Source organism: Vanessa cardui, chromosome 10, assembly GCF_905220365.1.
Source record: "Vanessa cardui chromosome 10, ilVanCard2.1, whole genome shotgun sequence".
Classification (NCBI taxonomy): domain Eukaryota; kingdom Metazoa; phylum Arthropoda; class Insecta; order Lepidoptera; family Nymphalidae; genus Vanessa; species Vanessa cardui.
Window position 1 is genome coordinate 8,180,652 of NC_061132.1, and position 27,308 is coordinate 8,207,959.

Here is a 27,308-nt window from a genome sequence, read left to right on the forward strand (position 1 = left end):
ATTTAGTTTGGGATATACCGTAGTTGTAAGTATGATAAAGCAAATAATTTGAACTAAAACAACAGTATTAAAATAGTTACTGATCGTCAATATATTAAAATTAAAAGTAAATGCGTGCGTTTGTGTGTTTGCTAAATAGATTTCATCAGGCGCAACATTTTTTTTTTTTTTAATCATGGAATCAATAATCGTATTTAAATGTTTAGGCTTAGTGAATGGAACTCGTTTTTAAATAAGTATAAACTGAATTTTACAAATGCCTAGGTTTTGGAAGTGTTTAAATCGTTTCCGTGTTGGATTCAACCAATGAAAACATCGTATGAAAATGGGTAGGATACGAAAAACAGAGATAAGTATTATTTACAGTCAGAGTAAGAAGACCATCGTCAGTTTTCAAATTAATTCCTTTACCAAGTCTTAAACTCTTAGTACCTTTTGAATCTAAACATTAAACCATTACGACGCAATACGTCATTCTCAATCGGTAATTGCCTAACTTATATTATAAATCCGATCCGAAGATATATTTGATACGCTTTTACGTTTTAATGACTCAACCGGACGTTATAAAATTTAAAACTCCCATTGCAAAATAAAAATAATTGATAAATTTTGCATACGTTGTATTCTAAGGCAGAGATAATGTCAGGTACCTGACAATTGCACCCTTCCCCCCGCACGTTATCAATAACCTGGAAACTTGTTTATGTAACTAGGATGCAAAATTAAACTTTTACATTTAAAAGTATGAGAATTATGCCCACGAAAAACTTTCGATATAAGTATGCAAAATAAACAATTACGACCTCACGCGATACTAGTAGTAATTTCTCGATTAAATCTTAGAGTAACATTAAATATTAAAGGGAATTAAATGCAAAACATATAAATCAACAACAATTTATTCAAAATGTGATGTCGCTTTTTTGTTTTAAGTTTACAATCAATACAACACGTAACAGTAGATATGGTTAATATTAAAATTTCAACTTTTCATTTTCTAGAAATGTTAATATCTTTTGATGCATAATTTTGTTTACATTTCTACTACATCTGACATATGCCTAAAATTATACGAATGATTTAAGTCTGCTATATCAGTCGTAATTACTAAGATTCGGCATTACAGCACTTATTAAAAAATAAGTCATATAAAAATAATAACCAGTTCAAATTGTATACAAGTCACATTAAATATTATTGAATAACATATTTAATTGTGTGATACAAATATAAATAAGGGTGAGACTTCTTGTACATGATGTGGCAGTCGCGCCGCACGCTTCGCTTGTTACCTACAAAAGATCCATAGAAAGAGGTCCAAATACGACGAGTTATATATTACCTAAGAGCGACTGCCGTCTTTTCTAAACGATCATTAATAAGGTCAATATTGTTAAAATATTACTCTAAGTGAGTCTACAAACAATGTCAAGAACGAAGTTATAATATTGAGACGATTTGATTTAAACAAGAGTTCAAATTTTTATAGAGTTAAGTTATAGTAAGGAATATTAAACAAATTCAATTAAATGTCTCGTTAAATAGTTTTTATTAAGAAACCTAAATTAACGTTCCAGTGCTGGCGCGGTTGTCGCGTCATGTACACGAAGTCTATCTTAAGATAACAAAAAAACAAAGATTTTTGACTATAATATAGTTATGTAATTTACATTACTTTACACTACAGCCCGTGGCTTAGCCGTAGTGTCTGACTAATTAGGAAACTCATCCCTATATAAAAAAAAAATCTGTTTATTGATCCTGACAAAAATATATCATAAAGTTCTTATTTAATTAATTGGATATAAGAAAAATTGCAGTCATTTTTGTAAAAGATTTGTGATGTGGTAACATCGTCTTTTTAATAAAGTCTATATTTACATATAATTTGTTATATGCGAATGTTTCTAATTTTCTTCAATAAAATGTGCCGTGGGAATGAGTTGAGTAAAATGAACATTTGGCATTATTTAAGACGAAATAAAATGTAACAATGATTCTATGATTAAATGTGATGTAAATGATTGGATGAAACTAGAGTATTTTAATTGAGATTTCAATCTTTTTTAAACTTGACACATTAATTTGATGTATATGAATAATTATACATGACAGCTTTTAGTAATTTTATAACAAACCATGCTTTAAGTAACAATGACTATAACGAAAAATAGACACAGATATGGCACTTACTTAAATATTCCAAGTTTTCATTAAAGGATTTACAGATATCTTTATCTTGGAAACCTATAAATGATAAGCTAAATTTATGTCTTTATAGATAGTACTACATCGATATTCTTATTTCTAAATTATTTTGGTTTAAATTCTGGTAACTAATCATATAAAAAATATTTACAAAATCCTAGTATTTATTACTTTCGTCATCTTTTCCGTTTGGACCAATCTTCTTTTATCATATCAGAGCCTTTCTCTCCAATCATTATAACAGCCGCATTGGTGTTTCCACTAACTATGGTTGGCATTATACTGGCATCTATAACTCTGAGTCCTTCAATACCATGCACACGCAGTCTGGGATCAACTACAGCGCCCCGATCCCACGAGGGTCCCATTTTTGTCGTTCCACACTGATGGTATATTGTCATACTAATTGTTCTAACTTGGCATTCAATGTATTCATCCGACATAAACTTTAGATGTTTACAGTTCGGCAATGGTTTCATATACAGTCTCGATCCAAACTGCTTAAATGGAGATGCATTTGCCACTTGAAGGGCTATTTTGATACCTTCGACTAGTCGGTTAACATCTAAGCGGTCTTCATGATATCGCGGATTCATTACGGGGTAGTCAAATGGGTTGGAACTCCTCAACCTTACATATCCACGAGTATTTGGACGTAATAGAAGAGGCATAATAGTCCAAGCATCCTTGTTCGCAATCGGTTTGTATACTGTGTCGTATACCTCATCAGTGAGACCTAAAATTTTTCTTACAATTTGACCGTTGTCTGAAGAAAACGATGCGGGTGCCATGTGAAATTGTATGTCAGGCCATAAGCCGGAGGTATTTGCGTATTTCGTATTAACGAAAGCTATTCCTTCTAACCCGCCCAATGTTGTCATCGGTCCTCTTTCGTTGACAACGTAATTCATCGTGACAGGAAATGCTTGAAAACGATTTTGAACGATAGCTACTGGTTTGTCGACTAGAAACGTTAAACCTCCTACCCCCACGTGATCTTGCAAATTTTCTCCAACAGGCAAATCTTTCAAGACTCTTATTCCGACATTCTTTAAGTGATCCTTTGGTCCTACACCAGATAACATTAAAAGCTGCGGACTGTTGATCGCCCCGGCGGATAATATAACTTCTTTTCGAGCATACACTACCCTTTTGACGCCATGTTTTACATATTCAACACCATAGGCTTTCATTGTTATGGGATTAATTAAAACTCTTGTGACTTGTGTGTTAAGAGATATGTCAAGATTCCTACGTGTCCTCACAGGTCTTAAGAAGGCTTTGGCTGTGCTGCATCTTGAGCCTCTTCTTATTGTGCCTTGTGCTATCATGAAACCGGTTTGATATTCACCATTAATATCTCTGTTTTCATATCCAATTTCAACACCAGATTCTACAAAAGCAGCAACTAAAGGAGTCCTCCATGGAGCTTCTTGAACAGTTAAATAACCACCACGGCCGTGATACTTAGTGTTTGCTAAATAAGGATTTCTATTATCTTCAGATTTTATGAAGTACTTAAGCACGTCTCGGTACGCCCAGCCTGGATTTCCGAAAGATTCCCACTGATCGAAGTCATATCGATTTCCTCTTACATAAATCATATAGTTGAGGACGCTGGATCCACCAAGCACCTGTAACAGTTAAAATATATTGATAAGTTTTCTTTTACTTCAAGCATAACAACAATTCAATTATATTATTGATCCAAGTAATTTCATGAATACAGCCAACCTTTAGATTTTACAAAGATAAATGCACATGAGCATTGTCACAGAATTTCACAATTATTGTCAGTCATCAAACCCAATCACGGTGGTGTGACGACTTACGCAAGACGGCTGGCAGGAGCTGGATGCGAGTAGCCCAAGAACGATCTCAGTGGCGTGCAATTGGAGAGGCCTATGTCCAGCAGTAGATGGAAATGGGCTGATGGATTGGATTGATCAAACCCAATTAAGTAGTCATATTACCTTCCCTCGCGGCCAACTGCACCGATGTTTCTTAAAACCTAAGCAGGCGTATGAGGTGGGTTCAGTCTTGTATTGCCAGTCCAACTTCGTTAGTTGTAAGTAGCCCGCTAACGAAGGGACGTCGGTGATCTCGTTTTCATCTGGTCCTGAAAATTAAGAATTCTCTTGTAATATTTTAATAAAAGGAGCTAGTTTCCTAAAACTGAGAAGCGTAGTAAAATTTTTCGTATTTTTTTAAGATAACCTTATTATTATTTTGGCCTACTATGTTATCAAGGTTTAGCCTGCCTTAACAATAATAAGTCTTTAACTGTTTGGGTGGCTACCACCAACTTATTATTTTATCCAATAAATATCAACCATCTACCTGTCTACCCGTGACCACGAACGCTGTAAAGTGCTCGAACCGTCGGGATGCCAAAAATAATTAATATACGCGATTCAAATCCGTTATAACTAACTAGTTAAAAAAAAGAAAAACGAACACATACGAAGTGTTGATATAAAACTTTATATCAACACTTCGTATGTGAACATTTTCTAGTGTTAGTAAGGAAGTGATCTTTTAGCAGTACAGGAGCTATACCCGCGACTTTTAAAAAAAAATGTTGTAGCCTAAGATACTCCTTGATACATTAGCTATCTGCCAGTGAAAGCCCCAGCAAATTGGTTCCAACCATTCCAAAGATTAGCTGGAGCAAACAGAGAGACAGACAAAAATCGTAAAATATGTATATATTTTTGGTTAATGTACCGTATATACATACATATACATTTAATAAAAAGTGGTTCTTTTATCTTAAAAACACTCAAATTTTATGACATGTGTAATTACCACTTTCAAGTAGTAACAAATTCCAGTCCTTGACTTCTGTTAAACGATTCGCCACAACTGCCCCCGCAGAGCCTCCTCCGACAACAATGAAGTCATATTCCATCCTCGGTTCCTTATCCAGAACTTTAGCTTCCGGGTCGTATGAGTTATAGTTATGGTACGTAAATGCTCCCAATAGAAGTGGTATAAGCCATAAACCCGTTACGCTGACAGTCTTCAGAGCTGTCGATGCTAAAAGTACGTGAATACCCATTTTGTCTAGCTTAGCTTGTTATTTTGGTTGTTCTTATCGTTTTTTCTTATCTTCTTATTATTTTATATTGTGTGGCTTTGGTTTGGTTTGAGATTAAGTGATTTAGATGATTTCTGTTTCGATCCGGTGGTTTACACTTGCGCATAACCTTCTGAATTCCGTGAAGCGATAATTGACTCTGCGACATATTACCAGACGCAGTTTCGTCTCGATGATACGTTGTTTGGTTGTTGTATCTGAAATTATAAAAAAAAAAAAATTAATATTGTAGTGAACACTTGTAACAATAATCAATTAATATGTATTTTCGTCTGTTATAGGTATGAAACGCATCACAACTTATAAGAATAGTGCATACGTTTGAGTTGTAATGTAGCATTCTCAGTTCCTGGGTATGTAAAATAGTATTCGTAATATACTTAATTTACATAAGTCTGTTTTATTTATATTGATTAATTTAAAATATAACATAATGTTACGAAAACAAGGAATGGCGTACGCCGTAACTATAACTATGTTTCAGTTAAATATTTTTTAATTTGGAACTTTACAACTTAAGATAAACAAAGAAATTTGCTGATCTATAAATATTTTTTTTTTGTTTCAAATATTACAGCAAATACCAATAAATAATAGAAGTTACACTAAATATAAACCTACAAATGTAATCCACGGTACCGTCGGTACCTATTGTATTGGTATGGATTTGTGAAAAAATCTTGAATGAATTGAAAATGAATTAAAGTGATATAGTTCATTGAAATGGCGATGTATTATAATTATAGATAAATAATCAAGAAGTGTAGTGTTTAATATAGCAGAGCTATTAGCATATCTCTTCTCTCCTCTGTGTGACAGCATATAGTACCCATTGTCGAACATTATTAACACGAGGAAATGTAATAATAATGGTAATCTTTTTAATATTAACAATTATTATATTATTAAAACGCATATTAGAAAGTGGTGTTATAAAACAATAACTTTTATGTAATTCGCCCCTCAATGAAATAACAGACCAGTAATGTGAAAAGAGAGATAGATTAATGAGCACAATGCAGGTTTGAAAGAGACGGCACGATCGCCTATTTCCTTGTTATACGGAAGATATGATCTATTTCTAGTCTCGTGAAAGTGATCTTGGAATATATATAATTATATGCATTTATGTTTTATTTAAAATATTTTATTCAATTCTGTTACTATTAATGATTCATGGTTTGTTGTGATGGTTTGTATGAAGTGTAAATTTCTTACTATTAGGTTTTTTTTATGGAAAATGTAATTACACATTATACCTAAGCATAAGGTAGCATTTGTGACTTACTACACGGTGTTAATGATTCTTTTGTTGGACAGTATATATGTTTTTACCTGGTTCTATAGGTAGATTCTAGAAAACGTATAGAAATATTGAATAGTATTTGTGTAGGCGCTCATTACATAATTAATTTAAAATTAAAAAAGAAACCCCGACCGAACAAGACAAATTCAATGAGCCCAAACTCGATGGGTTTATTAAAAGGTAGAGCAGGGTTACGTCTCCTATCTTCGAGCCCTATCATCAGACCAGCTTAAAGGTTCCAGATTTCCAGCATCAGGTCCTCGTCAATTAGAAACATAAAGAGAACTAGTTAAGACAAATTCAATGAGCCCTACGTCTCCTACCCTCGACCAGCTCAGTGGTTCCGGAAGACATTAGTGTTTCAAATATCAGATCCCACATATACTTGCAAGCAAACTGAGCGTGTAACATTCCTATTACACCTAATAAACGACCTGATGACCTTGAAGACCTGAACCGATTTCCACCAAACATAGCTAAGAACACTATCGACTGATATACCTTTCAAACAAAATAAAAACGCATTAAAGTCGGATCATTCGTTTGGGAGCTACGATTTCACAGACAGACAAACATTTACATAGATACGTCAAACTTGTAACACCCCGTCGTTTTTTCGTCGGGGTTTAAAAATATGAGATAAAAAGATCGTCAGCAGGCCGTTTCATATAGCATTAATAAGCATTTTAAACAGCCTGGTCTTCTGGTTTGTCTCACGTTGGAGATATTTCTTTCTGAAACGATTGAAGACTTTTGATTATAAGCTGCAATTATAGTGCTTCTAGCATAACTTGCTTCAGGTTTAACTAAGATTTTGACATTTTAAACATATTCAAATTATGTGAGTACGCGTCAATTAAATCAATCCATTCAATCATATTATTATCAAACACACTATGTGTACTTGGACCATTGAAAATTTAAACTTTAGACGTTAAAAATTTACATATTACGCTTAAACAATTAGCAGTTAAAAATGAATACCAATTATATTATTGAGACAAAATCGTTACACATTCATAGCGTGACTATTCATTCGGCGGATGTCAGGAGAAGGACATATGAATTACGAACAATTTTTGGTATATATGTATGCGCGTTTTTAATTGGATTTTGATAACTTTTTTTTATTTAGTATAACTCTTATAACAATTTCACTAGCACAAGCCGTGCTTTATCGAAATGGGACATCTATAAGAACTGATACGTGTAACTTTATATAATGATTGGTAAATAACAATAAACAATACTAACTTGAAAGAAAACATATGTATACAAGTTTTATTCATGTTGAACAAAATTTGTATATGTTTCCTTTTTTACACCAGTCTACCTATATCTACCTTATATAACACTAGCTGTGTCCTCGACCTTGTACGCCTTTGAATATAACAAAAAAAAATATTGTAGCCTAAGCTACTCCCTATTATATGAGTTATCTGCCAGTGAAAGTCCCGTCTATATCGGTCCAGCCGTTCAAGAGATTAGTCGAAACAAACAGACAGAGTAACAAAAATTGTAAAACATATCATTTTGGTAAATATACCGTGTATAAAACATATGCATTGAGTAAAAGGGCTATTTTAATATTACAAGCAGACACTTCAATTTTATTGTATGTATAGATACGGTACAAATTTAGTTTGAATGCGTAAATATCAATATCAATGTATCCGATCCAAAAATATTTTTTTTGCTTGATCCATTAATTAAGAACTAGCGACCCGGCTCGGCTTCGCACGGATGCAATGCTCTTACTAAATATACTACAGAATGTTTTACAACACAAACCGTTATACAACCGTCCCTGCGTTTTAAAACTTTAACTTCTGAAAGATATCCTTTTCAATTAATTTGACTGACTTTGAAAAAAGAAAAGGAGCCTAAGACTCTATAACATCGCAATAATTAACAGTAATCTTTAATTTCACTAATAAGTAGAAAGAGAGGTCAAAATTTGAAGAGATTTCTAAGCAGTTTTTTAGACTTTTTTGATATCGGTCCTTAGGTCGAGTACTATTGTATTCGATACTATGGCAAAGTACCTTTCAATTCATATAGACTGCGGACTATAATTAATTGAACATTGTTAAATCATTATTTGTAACGTAAATTCAGACATTGTTGAAGTCGACTTTTGTTTCTTTTTCTGGCCTATTATACCATCGTTTCAAACAAATGCACTTGACACAGTTGCTTGAGCAAGAGAATTTGTTAACGACTGCCTCAGACGTCATCACTAATTATACCAATTTATATCTTTATTCAAGTTTTGTTTAAGCAGATTAAACAAATGAATATTCGTAGCGATTCGATTTTTACAATTAAAATAAGTCACGTAGTCAAATTCATGGGTCTGTAAGCGCACGATGAATTAATAAAACAACCGTCACGGTCTGATTAAGTCGACTACAGACAATAAGAATATTGTTCTTGTGTTTTGGGTAACTTGTGTGTAACCTGTTTAACCAGATGTAAACTTCATTCTAAACATTGTTAAGAGATTACAAAACAAATTGAAGATATATTTACTCTTTCATTTTGTCGATATTTGTAAAACTGAAAGTTCTTTTTTGGTGTGCTTGGACGGGCTTATCATGACATATTTTTTATTAAAAACAATAGCAGACATGTAGACGGTATCTAAGGTTACTGGTAGGTGGATTCACATCATTACACTATAAAAAATACCAACAATCTCTAACATGGTAACTTCAAGGCAATAAGAACGGAGTGACGGACTAGAGAGTGCACCTGTGTCCTGTGTATTTGTCAGATCTGGTCTGATCTGGTTTGATGATGATCATCATAATTTATTATAATGTAAATCATTTCTCTCCATTATAATAACGTTGTAAAGTATCTGGAATTCGGTGATCGACTGTAAATACTTAATAGATTATTGAACGATAATTTTCTGAATTTGTGAATTTAACTTTTTTTTTCTTTTTTCGATAATTTTTTTATTTGAATTTAATTAGTCATATTGGTTTTCTTTAAGTGATTTGGTGGTTATAAGTATTGAATGTTATTCGGATGGTTCAATTTGTTGAGTTTTATATATTTACTGTAGTTTATTAGTTTTTGATTGTTATGTAAAAGAGCACTGAACTTTTTTAATATATTTGTTTCGAGCATGTTGTATACACATGCTTAGAAATTCAATATAGCTCAAAATTGTGCAGGTCCGTAATTTTTAGTGTAAGTTCTGATTGTATTCTGTAAGTGAACTTATGAAAAAATAAATAAATCTATACTAATTTAATTATAAATGCGAAAGTAACTCTGTCTGTCTAGCTGTCTCGCTTTTACGCCCAAACTACTGGACCGATTTAAATGAAAATTTGGTACACAAATAATCTACAGCCTGAGAAACGACATAGGCTTTTTTGGAAACAATGAGGTAAGACGTCTTTCTATATCAATCATCAATGTAATATTTTAAGTTAATTTGTAAATATACTCATATTTTACGCAAACAAAGCCGTTGGTAACAGCTAGTAATGTAATAAGTTACAGACGATGTAACTTCCTGTAAGAGTCGAGATGGCCCAGTAGTAAGAACTCGTGCATCTTAACCGATGATTGCGGGTTCAAACCCAGGCAAGCACCGCTGATTCATGTGCTTCATTTGTCTTTATAATTCATCTCGTGCTCAGCAGTGAAGGAAAACATCGTGAGGAAACCTGCATGTGACAAATTTCATAGAAATTCTGCCACATGTGTATTCCACCAACCCGCATTGGAACAGCTTGGTGGAATATGTTCCAAACCTTCTCCTCAAAGGGAGAGGAGGTCTTTAGCCCAGCAGTGGGAATTTACAAGCTGTTGTTGTTGTTGTTGATGATGATGTAACTTCACGATAAGCTACGGGGCGAAGTAGTCCATTTAACGCGAGTGCAACCGCGCGTGGCAAATAGTTACACAGAAACTAAATAATGCAGAGATTCGACTTGCATGCCAATTTTGTAACTGTAACTGTGTCAAATATATTATACATTTGAAACACACAGACAGCTTGGCATAACAAAAAGATGGATATCCTTGAAAGTTCAACGAACGTCTAGACACATTAGTTTAATCACATCTGATGGACATATCTGTGTAGTTACTTTACTTATAATTAGTTAGTGTAATAGCTATTCCAAATACAAAACGTTTTTGTTTTTTTTTTTAAATTGGTTTTTAATGAATATATATTAAATAGTTGTCACCACCAATTCTTCTCTAACACTTTATAAGGGGCATAAATGTAGTTTGTTTCTTTTTGTCAATAAAGTTGTGCTATAACCTACACATTATTACAAAGTAACTGTTACACAACGTTTAAGTAATGTCTTTTATATTTGCTCGGGCAAAAATTGTAACAAAACAATTTTATTTTTTTACACATATGTCTCAAAACGTGCTCAACTGGTTAGCAAGTTGCAAATAAGTTGCACAGCGCCAGTTTAGCTTATTGGTAAACAAACCTTATGTAAGAGACGGTCAGAATTGATAAATCTGTGCCATTGGGTGAAGGTCGTATCTCGAACTTTCGATTGCCTTACATACGTATATAATGTGTATCTTTCTTAATACATACTCTAAATGATTCATACCTATTGTTTTATATGCTTTCTCTTTTTGGTAATTTTTCTTTTTCGGATTTTCTAGGACTTCAATTAAATATATGTAACCTTTTTGGACTATGGACTATTTGCGTTTGATTTAAAAAAAAATCTATTTATTATTAAATATAAATAAATAATAATAGTAAATTATGGACAGCATCACATACATTACTCTGATTCCAATGCAAGTAGCTAAAGGACTTGTGTTATGGAATATCAAAAGTAATGACAACAAACACTTTAGGTGTTTGTGGTACCGTTGTTACTTCTGATTTATTATAGATATTTTTAGAGCAACATAGAAAACTATTGAAATTTTTCTACATCGACTCGGCCGTGAATCAAACCCGGGATTTTAGAATAGCGTACTCTATAAACCGATGTACACACTACTCGAACACAGGGTCCTACTTTTTCCTTTAGGATTATCATTAAAAATTTAGTGTATAATTGAATTTTCTTATCATTTACTCGGCTTTTCTAGGTAGTTATATATCTTAATATCAAATGCTATCAGCTGTCGGCAAGTCAGACTAATATCGAAATGATTATAGACAGAAAGGAGTTGCATTTGGTATACATATTAGTCTGCGTATGTATGTGTATCGTAACCCGAATTCTGTACATGTTCAACGCCGGGTGAAGGCCGCAACAGCTATTACTTTCACTCTTACGCAGTTGAACCAACTTCCCGGCTCGGTGACGACTGACGAGTGACCTTCAGAGTTAGGTAATTTAAGGTAGGTCGAAATCATTTATATATATTTTATACGATAATTGCTAATGCATAAAATATGTTATAATATGTATTTTTTCTCGCATAACGTTATACCTAGTGCAATTTTCGCTTGATGAAATCAAATAATTATTTTTAATTTTTATATTGTATTGCATCAATAGTAGAGTTTGGCAAGTCTCAGGTCTCGAGATAACTTAGAGTTAAAGTTCCTGGAGTTAGAGACTTCTTAAGTAATCATTTTGGGTTTGTAGTATTTACAAAATCATCATTTTAATAATACCTAATATTACCTTTATTGTTTCTTAAATTAATTTTCCATATTTAGCGGTGATTATAAATCTGGAACTGGAGTCACGAGACGTCCTGGTAATAAAACCCTACAATAATAATAGCTATTAAACATTGCTTTTTATATTTGAGACTAGCTGTGCCCGCGATTTTGAATTTAACAAAAAGTTATTGTTGTAGCCTAAGTTACTTCCATTATATTTGCATATTATCTGCCAGTGAAAGTCCCCCCAAAATCGGTCCATCCCTTCCAGAGATAAGAAATAGACAGACAGACAGAGAAAAATTGTAATAAGTATACATTTTGTAAAATTTTCATATTAAAAACATTCACTCCAAGTTTATATTTGTACATTAGACACATAAGAATTTCTTAATGTGAAGTTCTGAGAATTTGTTGGCGAAAAAATTTGAATTATTTCTTAAGACCGAGCCGGGATTTTAACACAAGACCTCAGTATGTCAGCCTCAAGCTAGCCAACGCTGTTATTTCTTTGTGTAATATTATATAACGCGGACAGTATGTAATTAGTGCGAAGGTGACATCAGAAACAGCTGACGCGAACATTTTATTTAGGCATTCGAAATTCTGAAGAAGACTGACACAGTTATCCGTGCCTTGTTATTTTCTCACTTAATTATGCTATTGTGTGCCAGTCACATGTCGAATGCTTAACGCATGCAGCCTAGATATTATTCAAATTGGTGTTTAATATGCAACGTATTCCTTTATATTGTTAATTTATACTAATTTGTTAATGCTGATGGCTTTGTTTGTTTGCACACGCTTATCTCAGGATGTGCTGATATATTTTAAGGCACTTTATTTGATGTTTACTTTAAATTTTTTAATAGTTAATATAACTATTAAAAAAATATATTATAACAATAGACTACGACAATAACAGTATACAGATGATAAAAAATCGTGGAATTAATACTTGTTGACTTCCAGGCAGGATATATTTCATACATACATAATTGTATTTGAATAACATGACTTTATTTTTATACGTGGGAAAAAAGAGTAGCTTCTGAGTTTTTTGCCGGTTCTTCTCGATATAATCTACTTTCCGAACTTGTGGTAGCTTCGCTTAATATATTTATAAATGACGATTCAAAAGTGATTGAATAAGGTATATTTTGATTTTAATTTTTTGACAGAATAATAATTTAGAAAGTTTCATATGTATATTATAGTATAAAAGTACAGCATGACCCGACAGCGACGAAATGTAAAACAGCTAGTAAGATAATATAAAGATTATTTCGAAATAATAACAAGTTAATAACGGTACATCACTACTGTGAAAGTAAGTTCGACCTTCAATTAGTAAGCTAAATGCTGGCAGATCGCCTCCATTTCGATACTGCATTATTTTGCAAGTAGTTACATAACTAATGACCGAAGTTTTGTAACTAAAGGATTCGCGGTCGAGTCACGTTTTATAAATTGCACTTTTATAGATTTAAAAAACATAGCCATGAATATATAGAAGATACTTATGTATGATGTTTAGTGCGTTGTGTGATTCTGGCAGCGTAGAATAGAGCAACCATATCAATTCGTTATTGTAAGACCCGAGTGAGGGTTACATTTAAATGCTTATTTTTAATTAGAAGTGTAATGTCGTGCAAAATTCCCTTTTTCCGGCATTAACTGTGTTTTAAATAAACATTCATCAACGTTCTTATTCAATAGATCAGGTAATTGCCTGAACTATGCATTGGGAAACGTATTGAAGGAAAACGAATTTATTATTAAACGATTCACAAATAAAATAAATATCAGTATTGTGTTATTGTTATTATTCATAATTAAAACAAATTAAATATTGTCTTGTTTATTTTATTAATAATGCACGTGTAACCGAGGTTGCGGATACATTACAACCTCGTCCGCGACATTGCGTTCGGTCGGTCTGATCGACGCGCTACACACCAGCAAAGAACCTTGGTACTTCCTTACTTCATTCATTGATACCGATTGCAATAATAGTCTCACCTCATTTTATAATATACTAGTAAACGCCCGCGGCTTTGCTTGCGTTTTAGAGTGTTGGTTGTCATGTGTGAGGCAAACAAATGACCTATGTGAATTTCATAAAATTCAGTGCAACGATTTGGTCGTCGTCTGATGGCGGCAGACAAACAGAATTACTTTCAAATATATAATAATAATATAGATACAAATAAAATAGAATATTTCTATATTTAGTAGCTTTTTTTGCTGTCTACTTCTGTAATGGGTTATATACTTAATTTTTTATAGAATACGGATATATCTTCTAATGGTTGCACATTTTAAGAATTAATTTCTTAAATGTTATATCATTATCAACAATGTGGTAGATTATTTTATTTTTAAATCAAAGTAAAAATAAAAATATTTTCTATTGAAGTAGGCTTACAAAAGCACTTTTGTAATGTAACATTGTTGAATTAAATGTTCAGTTAAAGTTAGTTTGGAAAGTAGATTGTACCTGACGGAACTGGCAAGATAACAAAATTATTTATTAAAAAAAAAACACTAAATTATTATGTATTTTCGTTAAGAAAATCAACGTTTTTCAAATTGTAATGTCCACGAATCTTATCTGAAATTATAAGTAATAAAAAGTGATTGAGTAGGTATCATCTTCGGTAAAAAGAGCTGGATCGCTTGACCTATTAGGTTATTTTACGTAAAACTACTAAATAGAATAGATCGAATTGGCATTATTACGTCATAACAATTGGCTCCACTTTCCAGAAGTAGGATTATATTTGCATAACCAATCAAGCCTATAAACGATTTCATGCTAAGGGCACTAATTTGTACGATTCTTCGGAATGTAGTTCGCTAAATAAGTAACTCGCAATCAAATGTTATGTAAAAGTAAGTTATTAATGTGAAGGGCTATTTCCTTGACGTAACAACATGCGGTGCTTTATGATAATCAGTAATTGCAAGACAGTAATAGAAAAAGTAAATATGAACTTTCAAGTAGGTATTTTTTTACTGATCTCGATGGTATAGTGTTAGTCATTTGGAAATAAATAAGTTGTAACGTAAAAAGATGTTTTTATTCACTTGGAATATTTAATTTCAATTTATTTATTATATTTTAAAGTAGAGTAAGAACAGCCTAGATTTAAGTAGGCAAGAGTAAGGCAAGCGTTTTTTTAAGGAAAAATAAGTTGTGAACGCAATAATATTTGTAAACAGTAATCTATAAACCGATAATTAAATTCCGCAAGTATTCGGCTTAAGTAGTTGTTGTTAGGTGGTGTATTTTGTGCAAAATATTTACTTAAAAATACAGTGTATTGCAGTGTAAAATAATACTTTATGATGTTTCAAATACCTGTGTCCGCTCGCCACGATTTGACGTGCTTTTGACGAAATTATAACCTTTACGTTGCTTTCTCAAATCACAGGATTATGAGATTTAATGGAATTTATGAATTCATAAAACGATACCCAATTTAGATTATTTTGTTCGTTTATGTTGTGTAACTTAATCCCGCGAATGAATTATTATTAGGTAAACAATTTCTCTGTAATCATATCTACGAACACTTTCAAGTCGTTCAAAACCTTCCAAACACAAAAATATTATCCAATTCTTTGCATCCATTTAAGTACTACGATTCCACAGATACATACATTTCATACATGCGTCTTTTTTGTATTTGACATTAATAAGTACAGACAACGCTTAATTTTCCCTATTTAAATTACCATCAAATATCACAAGCTATAATAAGAGTTTCGTCTTGAGGTGCAATTTACCTTTTATTCAAATTCATTTCGTCATACTTAAGTAATTTGAGAGTATTTGTCTAATCTCGTTGAGAATATACAGTCGACTTCCGTATGTTTGTATGTTTAACAGTTTGCGTAATATATGACTATGTAAATGTTTCTGTACATATATAATATGACCGACATTTCAACTCGTAAAGGTCGTGTAAATACATTAATGAAGCGTTGAGTACTTATAAAATTTTAAGATTTTTAATTTTAAAAAAATGCGACATCGAAATATTTCCAAGACTTGCAAATAAAAATGTAATGAATCTGGTAATGATAAGTTATTGAGAAAATATATGATTTTTATTTTAACTGTATTCGTATTGCAACAAAAAAGTTCTTATATGTCTAGATAATATAGAACGGTGTGAAAGCGTCGATAAAAAGGCACCAAGTACACGCACACTAGTAAAGTCGTAGTAGTAGTATAATATATTTTGGCGAGTGTCAAGTGTAGCTGACACGCACACTAATATAAAGCCGGATAGTTTTATTTTTTATTTTGTAGTGCGTTAAATATATATAAAAATAAACCAAGCCTATTTCAATAGCCAGGAATCAAGACATATAAACAAATCTGATCTGGAATTAAGTTAACCGCAAGTATACCTGAATAAATAAATAAATATTAAACAACATCACATACATTACTCTGATCCCAATGTAAGTAGTCTACATCGACTCGGCCGGGAATCAAACCCTCGGAGGTCGTTGAAATACAAATGTACGGTTTGTTTATCTTTACTTATTAGCCTTTGGAATAGGCGATATATACTATGTACATATATATAGTCTTTTAACGAACATTAATTATTATGGATTAAAAAGACTGTCCTAAAGTGTATCTGAGTAATGGACTTTTAAATTGCAAGCTATCAATCATAAATAATCGCGAATAATAACAATAACACAAAGACTTTAATATATTTCTTTGAAGCAGAGGTTCATAGCTATTTGGAGCCAAGGAACTCTCAATTTGGATAACTTATTGGACTGAATTCAACTATTAAATATGAGGAATATTCATATATATTTTGTTTTGAAACAAGTGTATTGTGTACTAAATTTTCTCATGTCAATTTTGAAGTTCTTATGCGATGTTTTCCGTGGACCAAAGATTGCGAACCACTGTCTTAGATTAATGCGCCGATTTTACTTTCTTCATTGCAAGGCACATTATGATATCTCTATCTCACTTGGGCTGGTAGATTATTTGAATATAAATATACATAATCTTTGCTAACAATGCGAACGCATTAATCCGAAAGTTGTAATAATGAACGTTATTACGATTGTAATAAATTTACTTTAAGCTTAATATATTTTTTTTATTTATAATAAAATTTTCACGAAATTGTTATGTCTGTTCGACTCACAGTTGTCTGGAATCGAACCTTTTTGCATAATGACCTTTTGCGGAATTTGTGCAAATAAATAAAAATTTTAGTTAAATTATTTTAAATGTTTATAAAATATTAAATTATAATATAGTAAATAAATTAAACAATGGCATTAATAATTAGAGCCATTGCCATCTAAATTAAAAAAAAAAAAACATTAACAAAAAAAATAGCTTTCCATAGACACAAGCGTTCGTCGTATAACGTACGCTGTGCAAAGGTTTATGTCACCACGTTGCGTAAAGCGTTACCTTACTTCCCCTATGATCTTACGCAATCAGTAGTGGGATCTTTCTGGAACTTTGCGGCTGAAGAGCACCGACAATATTTGAATGAACAATAATTATAATAATCTCTTTGTTTTATCATATTGTAATACTATAACATTAATCATATTTAATTATTATGTGTCATAAAATCATAACAATCAGCTGTCAGTGACGTCACAGATTTTGATTTTTTTATTAATAGGGATATGAATGCATAAAAAGAACACTTGAAATGCCGAATTGCTTATAATATGTTTTGAAACTTAATGAGTTCAATGAACTTTATTGATGTGTTATTTTATTAGTAAATAGCAAAAGTAAATGGTATTTAATTTACTTGGCAAGAATGTATAGTATGATAAATATTTTTAATATCTGATATTGTTAAAAAAATTACATATAACGTAATTACGAAAGGGAATTAACTTCCTTATTTGGGCATAATTACGTCACACGCCAGAAAAACTAAGATGGCGCTTTGATCAAAACGTGAATCATAATCGAAGAATGCAGTTTTCGAAAGAAAACTAATAGAAAATATGTATGTTTCGGATGAAAAATTGCACCAGACATTAGCAAAAGTTTATTGGAGCATCGTAGTGGGATAAATTCTACTTTCTCCTCAAGAGTTAGAGGGCCGATGATTGGCAGTGGAACAATAACAGGCTGATTTTTTTTACGTCACACACGAGTCTCATTAGTCCTATCGGCCATTACGTAAATATTGCATTGAAGAGTGATTCACATATGAAACACAATGCACCAAATCAAGTTCTCTTACATCGATAAACAGGTAAATACGTCTGATGCAACTGTAACGAATCTAGTCTTTTGCGTAATATTAACCCGCCACAGATTATATTTTAGGTATAATTTAATATTAATCCTTACGAATACTTTAATATCTAAAAATATTTCGTCGTTTCGATTAGAACATTTGGAGTCTGAAGAAATGTATGCAACATTTCGACATTGAAAAAACTATGCAATAAAATTGTTACTAATATATGTGAATTCTTACATAATATGATTTGAGCTATTTTTTGTTGCAATACATAATTTGAATAATTCAACTCAATGGTCAGCAGGCTTCGTTGTCCTCGATGTTGTCAGAGCATGTCAGGTTAATTTCGTATTCGATGATGAAAAATTTGAATTGTATATAACTGGTGACCTTGGCACACAGAAACGCAAAAGCAATTATGTTTAATGTAATTATAATCATTGAATAGGTCAATGCTCGCTAAGAAATGGCATTACTAACACATCAGCTCTGGTTTCTAAACATTTGATTGGAACGTGGGGACGAAGATTCTCTTACTGCTTTATTTATGACCTATTTATTGAGTTTATATTTATAACTGAATAATATTATAAAAATAAGGAATATTATGCTGTATAAGATGATACACAATCCGAGTGTTAGTATTCGTTGATTTTCTTACATGACATAAATTTAATTGTTAAGATTAACTTGAAAAAAAAAAATAATATACTGAGTGTTGTAGTCGTGAATGAAATTAAATATTGTAAAATATCGATTCAAAAGCCTATCTTACCTAGTAAAGAAAAATATTTTGATTTTAACTAATGTGATAATAACTCCGAATGAGAAGGATTAATCTAGACATGGTTTAGTAGAGTTTACTGTCCATTTAGAACCGAAAGGGATATATCGTATACATGTGTATATTTTAAGCAAGAATTTTTGAGTCGTTTTAATACCTAGTGTAGCACAGGCGTTATCACCGAATTCAATAAAATGCCGTTTTTTTTCCTGTGTGCATTAACACTTTTACTGGTAGCGATTTCGATAATAGCATATTATTCACTTGTTACAAATGTATTTCAAGTCATTTAACGATACTTACAATCATTGCTGATGATTCTTTCAACACAGCTTACACAATCACTTTCAGCAACTATGTTTCGTTTAAATGTCTCTTAGGTCACTGTAGCACCAAGTATCCTTTCTAATTAGAATTCCTTCGTCTGGACTCAGTAATGACAATGACAATTATGCCTCAATGTTTACATTCGAGAGTTATCGTTATTGTTCACTATGTGTTTGCTCTCACGATTTTTCTCAATGCACGTCGGATCAGCCTCATCTGCGTCTGTTACATCAATCCCAGAAACGTTATATAGAATAAGATGTATCGATAAAACCGTTATGTAAATCGTCGAATACAAAAGGGACATGTTTAATCATTATATCGATGATAGTTCGAAACGAATAATTGCATAAAATTCTTACAAAATATAAACAAATAAAGTTATACAACATCTTAAGGCCGATTATAAGTAATGATCGGTCTTTTGATTAAATTGTCGGTTAGAAGGTAATAAAGTGAAGACGATTATTATTCTTTTAAATTGATTTGGATTGTCATGTTATTTAACGAGTACTTTTTATTTTTAAATATCAATTGAATGCATTCTTTAATCGATCATTAATCGATGTTATTAATAGTTCAATTTTTCTGTACTGAATACGAAATAAATGTAGTATTATGTCTTATTGATTTTTAATTTAAATAAAAAGACCACTGTAAACAAGTTCGCATGCAGTATCCAGAATTTATGTAATAGCTCGCTAGTTAAAGTTACGTTAGATTAAGTAAGGTTACACGACTAAATCGGATTTATAACAAAACGGTTGTAACAATTGTTTTAATGCAATCCGACATTTATAAATGTAACGCCTTTGGAAATAACTAAAGTAAGGTGTTCTTTATATTTATTAAAGTGATTTAAACATCGTATATAATAATTTCTGGGATTTATAAAAACACTGGCACTATAAATTCTAATAAAAAAAATTAAAGACGGAAAAAAAGATTTTATATTTAAAGACGAATTAAATATAACTTCGATACTAACAATTGATAAATGTAACTTTTTGAATGATGTCGATGTTCGCGGCAACTGTGCGACGCGACTCCGCGTGGTTGACTGGCGTTGCGCGCGCGCCGATGCTGTAATCGCCGTGGGGTTACGGGTAAATCGTAATATGTGTTACGAGGTGCCTTATGTCTATGTAGGTCGCCGTATTTGTAGGGTTGAACCTGACGTATGTCACGATTCGCATGCGTTTTGCAATAGATTGATTAATTTTAACTGCTTTGATAATGAAAGCGATTAGATTATGTCATATATACTTTTTTTGATTCATTGTATTGAATACAATAAATTGTAGGATAACTGGTTACAATAATTTCGAAAATTATTAAAGCCTTTATTCGTGACGTAACTCATGATACTCCAGTAAACACGTAACTTTAATTAATTGTACTTAATGATAAACAAGAGTAATTAATTGAATATTAAATGTTTTATTTTAAATATGCGGATTACGCTTTGACTTTTTTTAATATATTATAATATAAATGTATGTTGAAAACGTAACACGATGGATAGCAATCAATACTCATATAAAATATATTGTGCGAAATCCTTGACATGTGTTTCAAATAAAAAACCCACACTCTAGATTAGATGTCGTTCAAGAAATTTATGACGAAAGCGCGAGTAAATACTTAAGAAAAAATGAAAAATTTAAGTGGAAATATAGAGATACCTTTTATTTTTTATTTTAACGATTCTTCTATACCTATAGGCGAGTACGTTACCATGAACATATTGCGTTGACATTGTCATTTTTCTTAAATTATTATTGGTACAGCGAGTGTATACTTGTAATTTTTAATATAAAGTACATTTATATATGATAAGAAATAAAATAATTTTTCTTCAGGCAAATTAAATAAAATGATAATTGTTAAAATATAATTATAACTTGTAATATTTATTTAAACCTGAGAAGTCTTAAGACAAGAAGAATAACCTAAGCGACGTTTTTTGCCTTCATGTAACAAAATATAACATGGCTTAGATTTCAATTAAATTTGTCCTGTACCTACGATGGCGATGACGTCACAATTAAAATTAAACCCTACACATGGAAATCGAACAGCACTGTTATTACTACCTGGAAAGAAGAACATACCTACCTACATAAGAAATCGAAAGAGTATACAAAATGTATGGATATGTCTCTATATTTGTGTAAACTTAGGCTAATATAACTTTTGATATTAATGCGAGGAGAGATTTACTCTTAGGTTTACCATTAATCGAAACCAAAGACTGAGAGAGTGATTTTAAATTAATATGGTTATTTTTATTATGGTGAAGAAGACATTCGTAGATAATGTCTAAATATAGAGCTCCACCGAACCAAAATAAAAAACATGATTAATATCCCGAAATTAATAATTTTATAAAGTCGAGTGGGGTCGATTGTTGTTAATGAAAAAGCGGTTACAGCTTAAGCTCTTGCTTCCTGTTTATAGGTTTTTTTGGTGTTGTTTCATTTAATTGTAATTTGCCTTTGTGGAAATTGATCCTAATTCTTAAATTCCAACGTAGTTTTTGTCATGTGTTAAGTTACGTTTTTCATAATATTGAACCACGATTAAAATCTTGTATACTACAAAATGGGTTTCGTGTCAGATTGACTATCAAGGCAGAAATTGGATGAGTTTTATTTAATGTCTGGAAATTTTGACTTCATAGACTGGAATTGGGACGGATTGTTAACTAGTTTATATGAAATAACACACATAACATATAAATTCACGTTATATACATGGAGATATTTTTGTAGAAATTGAAATTGAATTTCATTTGAAAATAAAAGACTTTCGATCAGCGATTGGATAATTCGCTGTTATCACTTTTAAACGAAACCGTTGTCCGGTTTAATTTGTACGATTAGTGGGCGCGGTACCAGAAGGCAAGGTTTACGATAGCAAGCTAACAATGTCGACGGTAGTAAGGAAACGGACTCGATTTCATCCAGAAAACGAAAGTTCTCTAATGAACATTACGTCACAGAGTACACAGAGATTTATTATACGTATACACTATAAATACATATACATACATCGTATAAAATGATTTATAGTTACTCATATTTTTTTTGTATATATTATAAAGATTTTAATAAATAATTTATTCAGAAATAATTATGATAAGCACCAAGACAGTCTTTGTTAATCATGCAAGGTAATAGTTAATTTGTAATTAATTAAGGTACTTATGTAAATTAGTATAAAAAAAACAATTAAATTGCTTGAGGATTTTTCTCCGTGTATATGTATATTTATTATATTTCGATATTTTTTAATTATGTAATTAACTGACTGAATACTATGTAGTCAGCATGACTTCTATGATCTTACATGGTAATAAAATATTTTGATGTAAAAGTTTTTTTTCTATCCTGACTAATAATTAAAGTTATATTAGTATAACAGTAGTTAGCGTAAAATTCATTTAAAAATAACTTTAATTATTTATATGATAAGAAATATATGCGAATTAAAAGCTGGTAAATATGAAAGCTCATATCTGTTTATTAGTGTCATATGTTTACGTGTCGTTAAGACGATTAAGTTCTAACCTATAATGTTTTTTGTGCGCACTTGTGTGACCGTTTCTGATATAACATATCGAGTACCAATATAAGGAATACTGAAGAGGAATAGCTGAATTTATTATTGAGTATAAATTCAGTAGTTACTCATTAATAATAAAAAATAAACAAATTTATGTAAAATTTTATTATATATTTTGTATGATACTGTATACTATTACGAAACCCACACTTTTCTTTTTATTTTTATTAAAATTAATATTTATTTTACTCTAACTGTCGTGTTCTTAAATAACACATTCAACATATCAGACATAATTACATGCTTGCAATTTAATTATTATTTTGATACTCCAGTACACCTTTTATGGATTATTAATATAGCCCTGATTCCCCGCAATGGTGCTTAGACTAAGGAAGATAATTCAAAGTCATATCCATGTTCCTTTGATCAGCTCCTAAACCACCGTTAGAATCCTTGTAAGTTAAGGTGTCTTTGAAGTTACCGTCTCGAAAAAGGATATAGATTCTTAAAAGAAAAACGAACTAGAAAACTCAGGGCCGGATTTAGGGAAGGGCAACCGGGGCAACTGCCCTGGGGCCTCTACATAAGTGGGGGACACAAAAGTTTTCAGTGAGTTAACAAATACCGAGATATAGTCAAATTATAATAATCTTACTACTTAATATTTTAAAAGTTAGCGATACCAGTCAAGAAATACTTACTGATTCAAATTAATAAAAGCTTAAGCTAATCCATTAATCCATGATATAATTATTAGGATCTCCACGCTCCTGTTGGTCTAAGGCCTCCACTGCTTTGTGGCCCCAGGACCTCCAGACCTTTAAATCCGACTCTGAGAAAACTATCTCAGAGTATCAAATTACTATCCAATCCGTCTACTATTACCATGCTTTAATTTTTAAAATTAATTTGATCCCGTAACCTCGACCGTATCGATCAATCTATCGTGTCTTCTCCATCGCACGTGACATTGGCGAAATAATCTGTGCCTTTTGACACGAAAAAAAAGAAATTAAATTACTAGATATGTTATTTAATTTCAGTTTTTTTTTTTTATACATCAAAAATAATCAATGCATTAATTTTATTCTTTACAAAAATTATTGACATGTAAAATTTTGTAAGTAAGAGGTTTTATTATATAATTAAAGTAATATATACAATACACATTTATTAATATATTAAAGGATGTATGTGTTGATATTATAGAGTTGAAATTTTGAATGCACAATTACAAGACACCGCTTGATTTGCTAATTTATTTGTTTGCAACAGTTAAAACTTCATAAGGAAGGCAACATTCAAGTATCACTGTGTAAAATTCGCTTGATAACTTAAGTACAGAATCTATTGTCATCTAACAGAGAATAAAAAATTCAGTTTTCAATATAGACGCAGCTTAGAGAATTAAGTGTTTCTTTCGAGTAATCTATTTGAATAACCTTTACTATTTGCCTCTCACTTTTCAAGTCAATCTGCATGATTACATTTTATTTTTTTGTCCCAGTTTCATAGTTATTCCATTACATTTAAAATTTTTTAAGTGCCTTGTTACAAAATTGATATATAATAAAAATGTAATTTCATGTGTGCGTATTAAAAAGACTTCATATATAAATACGTGACCCTATTCATGAATGTTGTTTAGTGTTTAATTAAACAGTTATATATCATATATCTCTTTCTGTCATACATGATTACACATTTAAAAGAAAAAGACAGCTATTTTAAAGTGATTTCTCTAATAATATTACTTTATAAATATACAAATCAAAAATATTTTTCTTTTACATAATACATAGATTTAATATGTATCATTAAATTAATCAAAAGAGTAAAGCTTTGTGGTGTCAACTTAATTTTTTTTTGTAAACAAAGGAAAATATTTAATAGCTCTTTAAATAATCTTAAAGTAACAGTTTATACCAACAATTTTATTGCTGCTAGTAATCTCTTACAGATACACTTTAGGGAAACGGATTCGAGTATAAATAAGAACCGTTAATTTATACAAACTGTTACATACAGTTTTCCGGGAACCCTAAGAGGATTGTGACGCTGTAAATATTCAGACAAGAAGCGATAACACTCTTCTCAAATCTAGTCTAATTTTCATATTTTCGGAAATGTTGTAGATATGTATTATGAAAAGCATAGTGATCTATAGTATGTTTTTATTGTAAAGAAATCTTAAGTACGATGTAGGTTAGCATCTAACTTTTCATTTAATTATATTATCTATACTAATTATGTTATATATATATATATATATATATATATATATATATTTGTGACTTAAAAACTTTATGGATCATATAATATCTATTTTTATTAAATTAAAAAAAATACTACAAAAGAAAGCAGTTCACATCTAGGTCAAGTACTATTGAATCTAATTCGACAAATTGTTTTATTTCAGCAACAGGAAATAGAGGAATTAATTCCATACCTTAGCAAAAAATTTACTGTTATTTTAATTTTTTTTTTCTATAAAAAATGTTCGTATTTTGAATAAATAATAGTGTGTTGTTTTTCAATTTTTTTAATTGTTGGATCTAAAAAAAATCTATTACGAAATAAGAAGGATAACCGTTATGTGTTATAAAGCCTCTTTAAACATTAAATTTATCCGATACTCATGCGTCATATTGTACTAGAAGGTTACTATGTTACACTCACATGCAAACTATCACTGTACGACGTTGAAACGAAAGATAAGATGTTGAACTATCTCAATTACATGTTCTAGTGTCGTTGAAAGTATTTTTATAGTACGGACATTTGTATTATTATATAGGGACTTTGCCAAATTAAATAAATGGAAACAAGTATATTTTACGGAGTAATAACTATATAATTTGGATTAATTTATAATAATGACCGTTTCGACCGAATTCAAGTAACACAAATTAGGTACATAGATTTCTATTGCCTTTGCAGTAGCCTGTACCCGGTACTCTTTAGTAAATATGCACTCGTTTTAAGTACTGAGTTATTTTGGATTATTAAACCAAAAATAATGCAGTCCGCATACATATTTAAAGGCAGTTTTGGTTGAGAATTTGATAAGCCTACTGTTCGAACAATGCGGTTCGAAGTTATGTATAAGAGCCGCTTTATGATTGTTTTATTTAATTTTATTTACATTACATTTTTCTATTTCAACCAATTGAAAACGTCACCACAAAAACACCTATATACAAAAACACCCAAATAAATATGGTTTAGTGAAACCTTTTTTTATGAAGAAGATGATAATAATTTGATCATGCTCTATTTGAATATTGAATATAAATAATTATAAAACTTAGATCATGAACAAATCTCACTAATATCTTGTGAAAGCGTGTGTTTGATTATACGTTTTTCAATTACGTAGGAACTGGTCGCCTGTCTAATTCTACATTTTTTTTACTATATATTCATATTTAGAATCGAAAGTAACATTTGGACGTATATGTTTGTTTACGTTTAGTTGACACACATACATTCATAACACTTGTAATGCAGCTACAGTAAATTATTATGATAATGATTTGAATACATCGTTGATTTCATTTACATCTCTTAAAAAAAGTAGTACTACTTAATTTAGGCGTATTACATGGCAGCACTTGTGTAGCTGACGAATTCAGTATGTAAACGAATGTAGGAAAGGGAATTTTAACATATTTAATTGCCTTATCGATTTTTTAAAGTACTTGTAATTCGATTGATGATGTGATTTGATGTGCAGGGTCAGGATGAATACTGGAACTCATCCATGGCTTCTAGTAGGATTTCGGTTCTTACATTAGCATACGTGAGTCAATATTAACAGATTTCAAAGAAAAAAGACATTCTTTAATCGTCTTTCTCTGTTTCTATGGATATCATCATACGTACAGCGAAACCACTAAACGAAACTAGGTGAAATTTATATCTAGGTGAGACTCATAAACTGGTGTTTGAATCCCAAGGATATTTTTTTGTCTGACGACCAATCCCTAAAACGCAATCGAACACGCAGGCAGTTCTAGAATTTTATGTCTATGTTGAGTATGACTTGGTTCAGTATTTTTCCAAGGAGGTTGTATTTCAGTTTCAATGTTATGTGCTTATGGACTTTGTATTTTTTTCTT

The 27,308-nt window shown here is 31.2% G+C and overlaps 2 protein-coding genes across 2 annotated transcripts in view; one reads left to right on the plus strand and one right to left on the minus strand.

Annotated features, from left to right (window-relative positions):
- Positions 1 to 27,308, plus strand: part of LOC124532810 (flotillin-2) — a 287,470-nt gene that overhangs the window by 92,431 nt on the left and 167,731 nt on the right. The window lies entirely within an intron of this gene.
- On the minus strand, positions 885 to 20,731 carry LOC124532806 (glucose dehydrogenase [FAD, quinone]). Its single transcript, XM_047107880.1, has 5 exons — positions 20,606 to 20,731; positions 19,594 to 19,839; positions 5,020 to 5,508; positions 4,185 to 4,330; positions 885 to 3,845 (listed from the first exon to the last, which is right to left on the minus strand). The coding sequence occupies exons 3-5, from the start codon at positions 5,270 to 5,272 to the stop codon at positions 2,388 to 2,390; spliced, it is 1,857 nt and encodes a 618-aa protein (XP_046963836.1). The 5' UTR covers positions 5,273 to 5,508; positions 19,594 to 19,839; positions 20,606 to 20,731; the 3' UTR covers positions 885 to 2,387.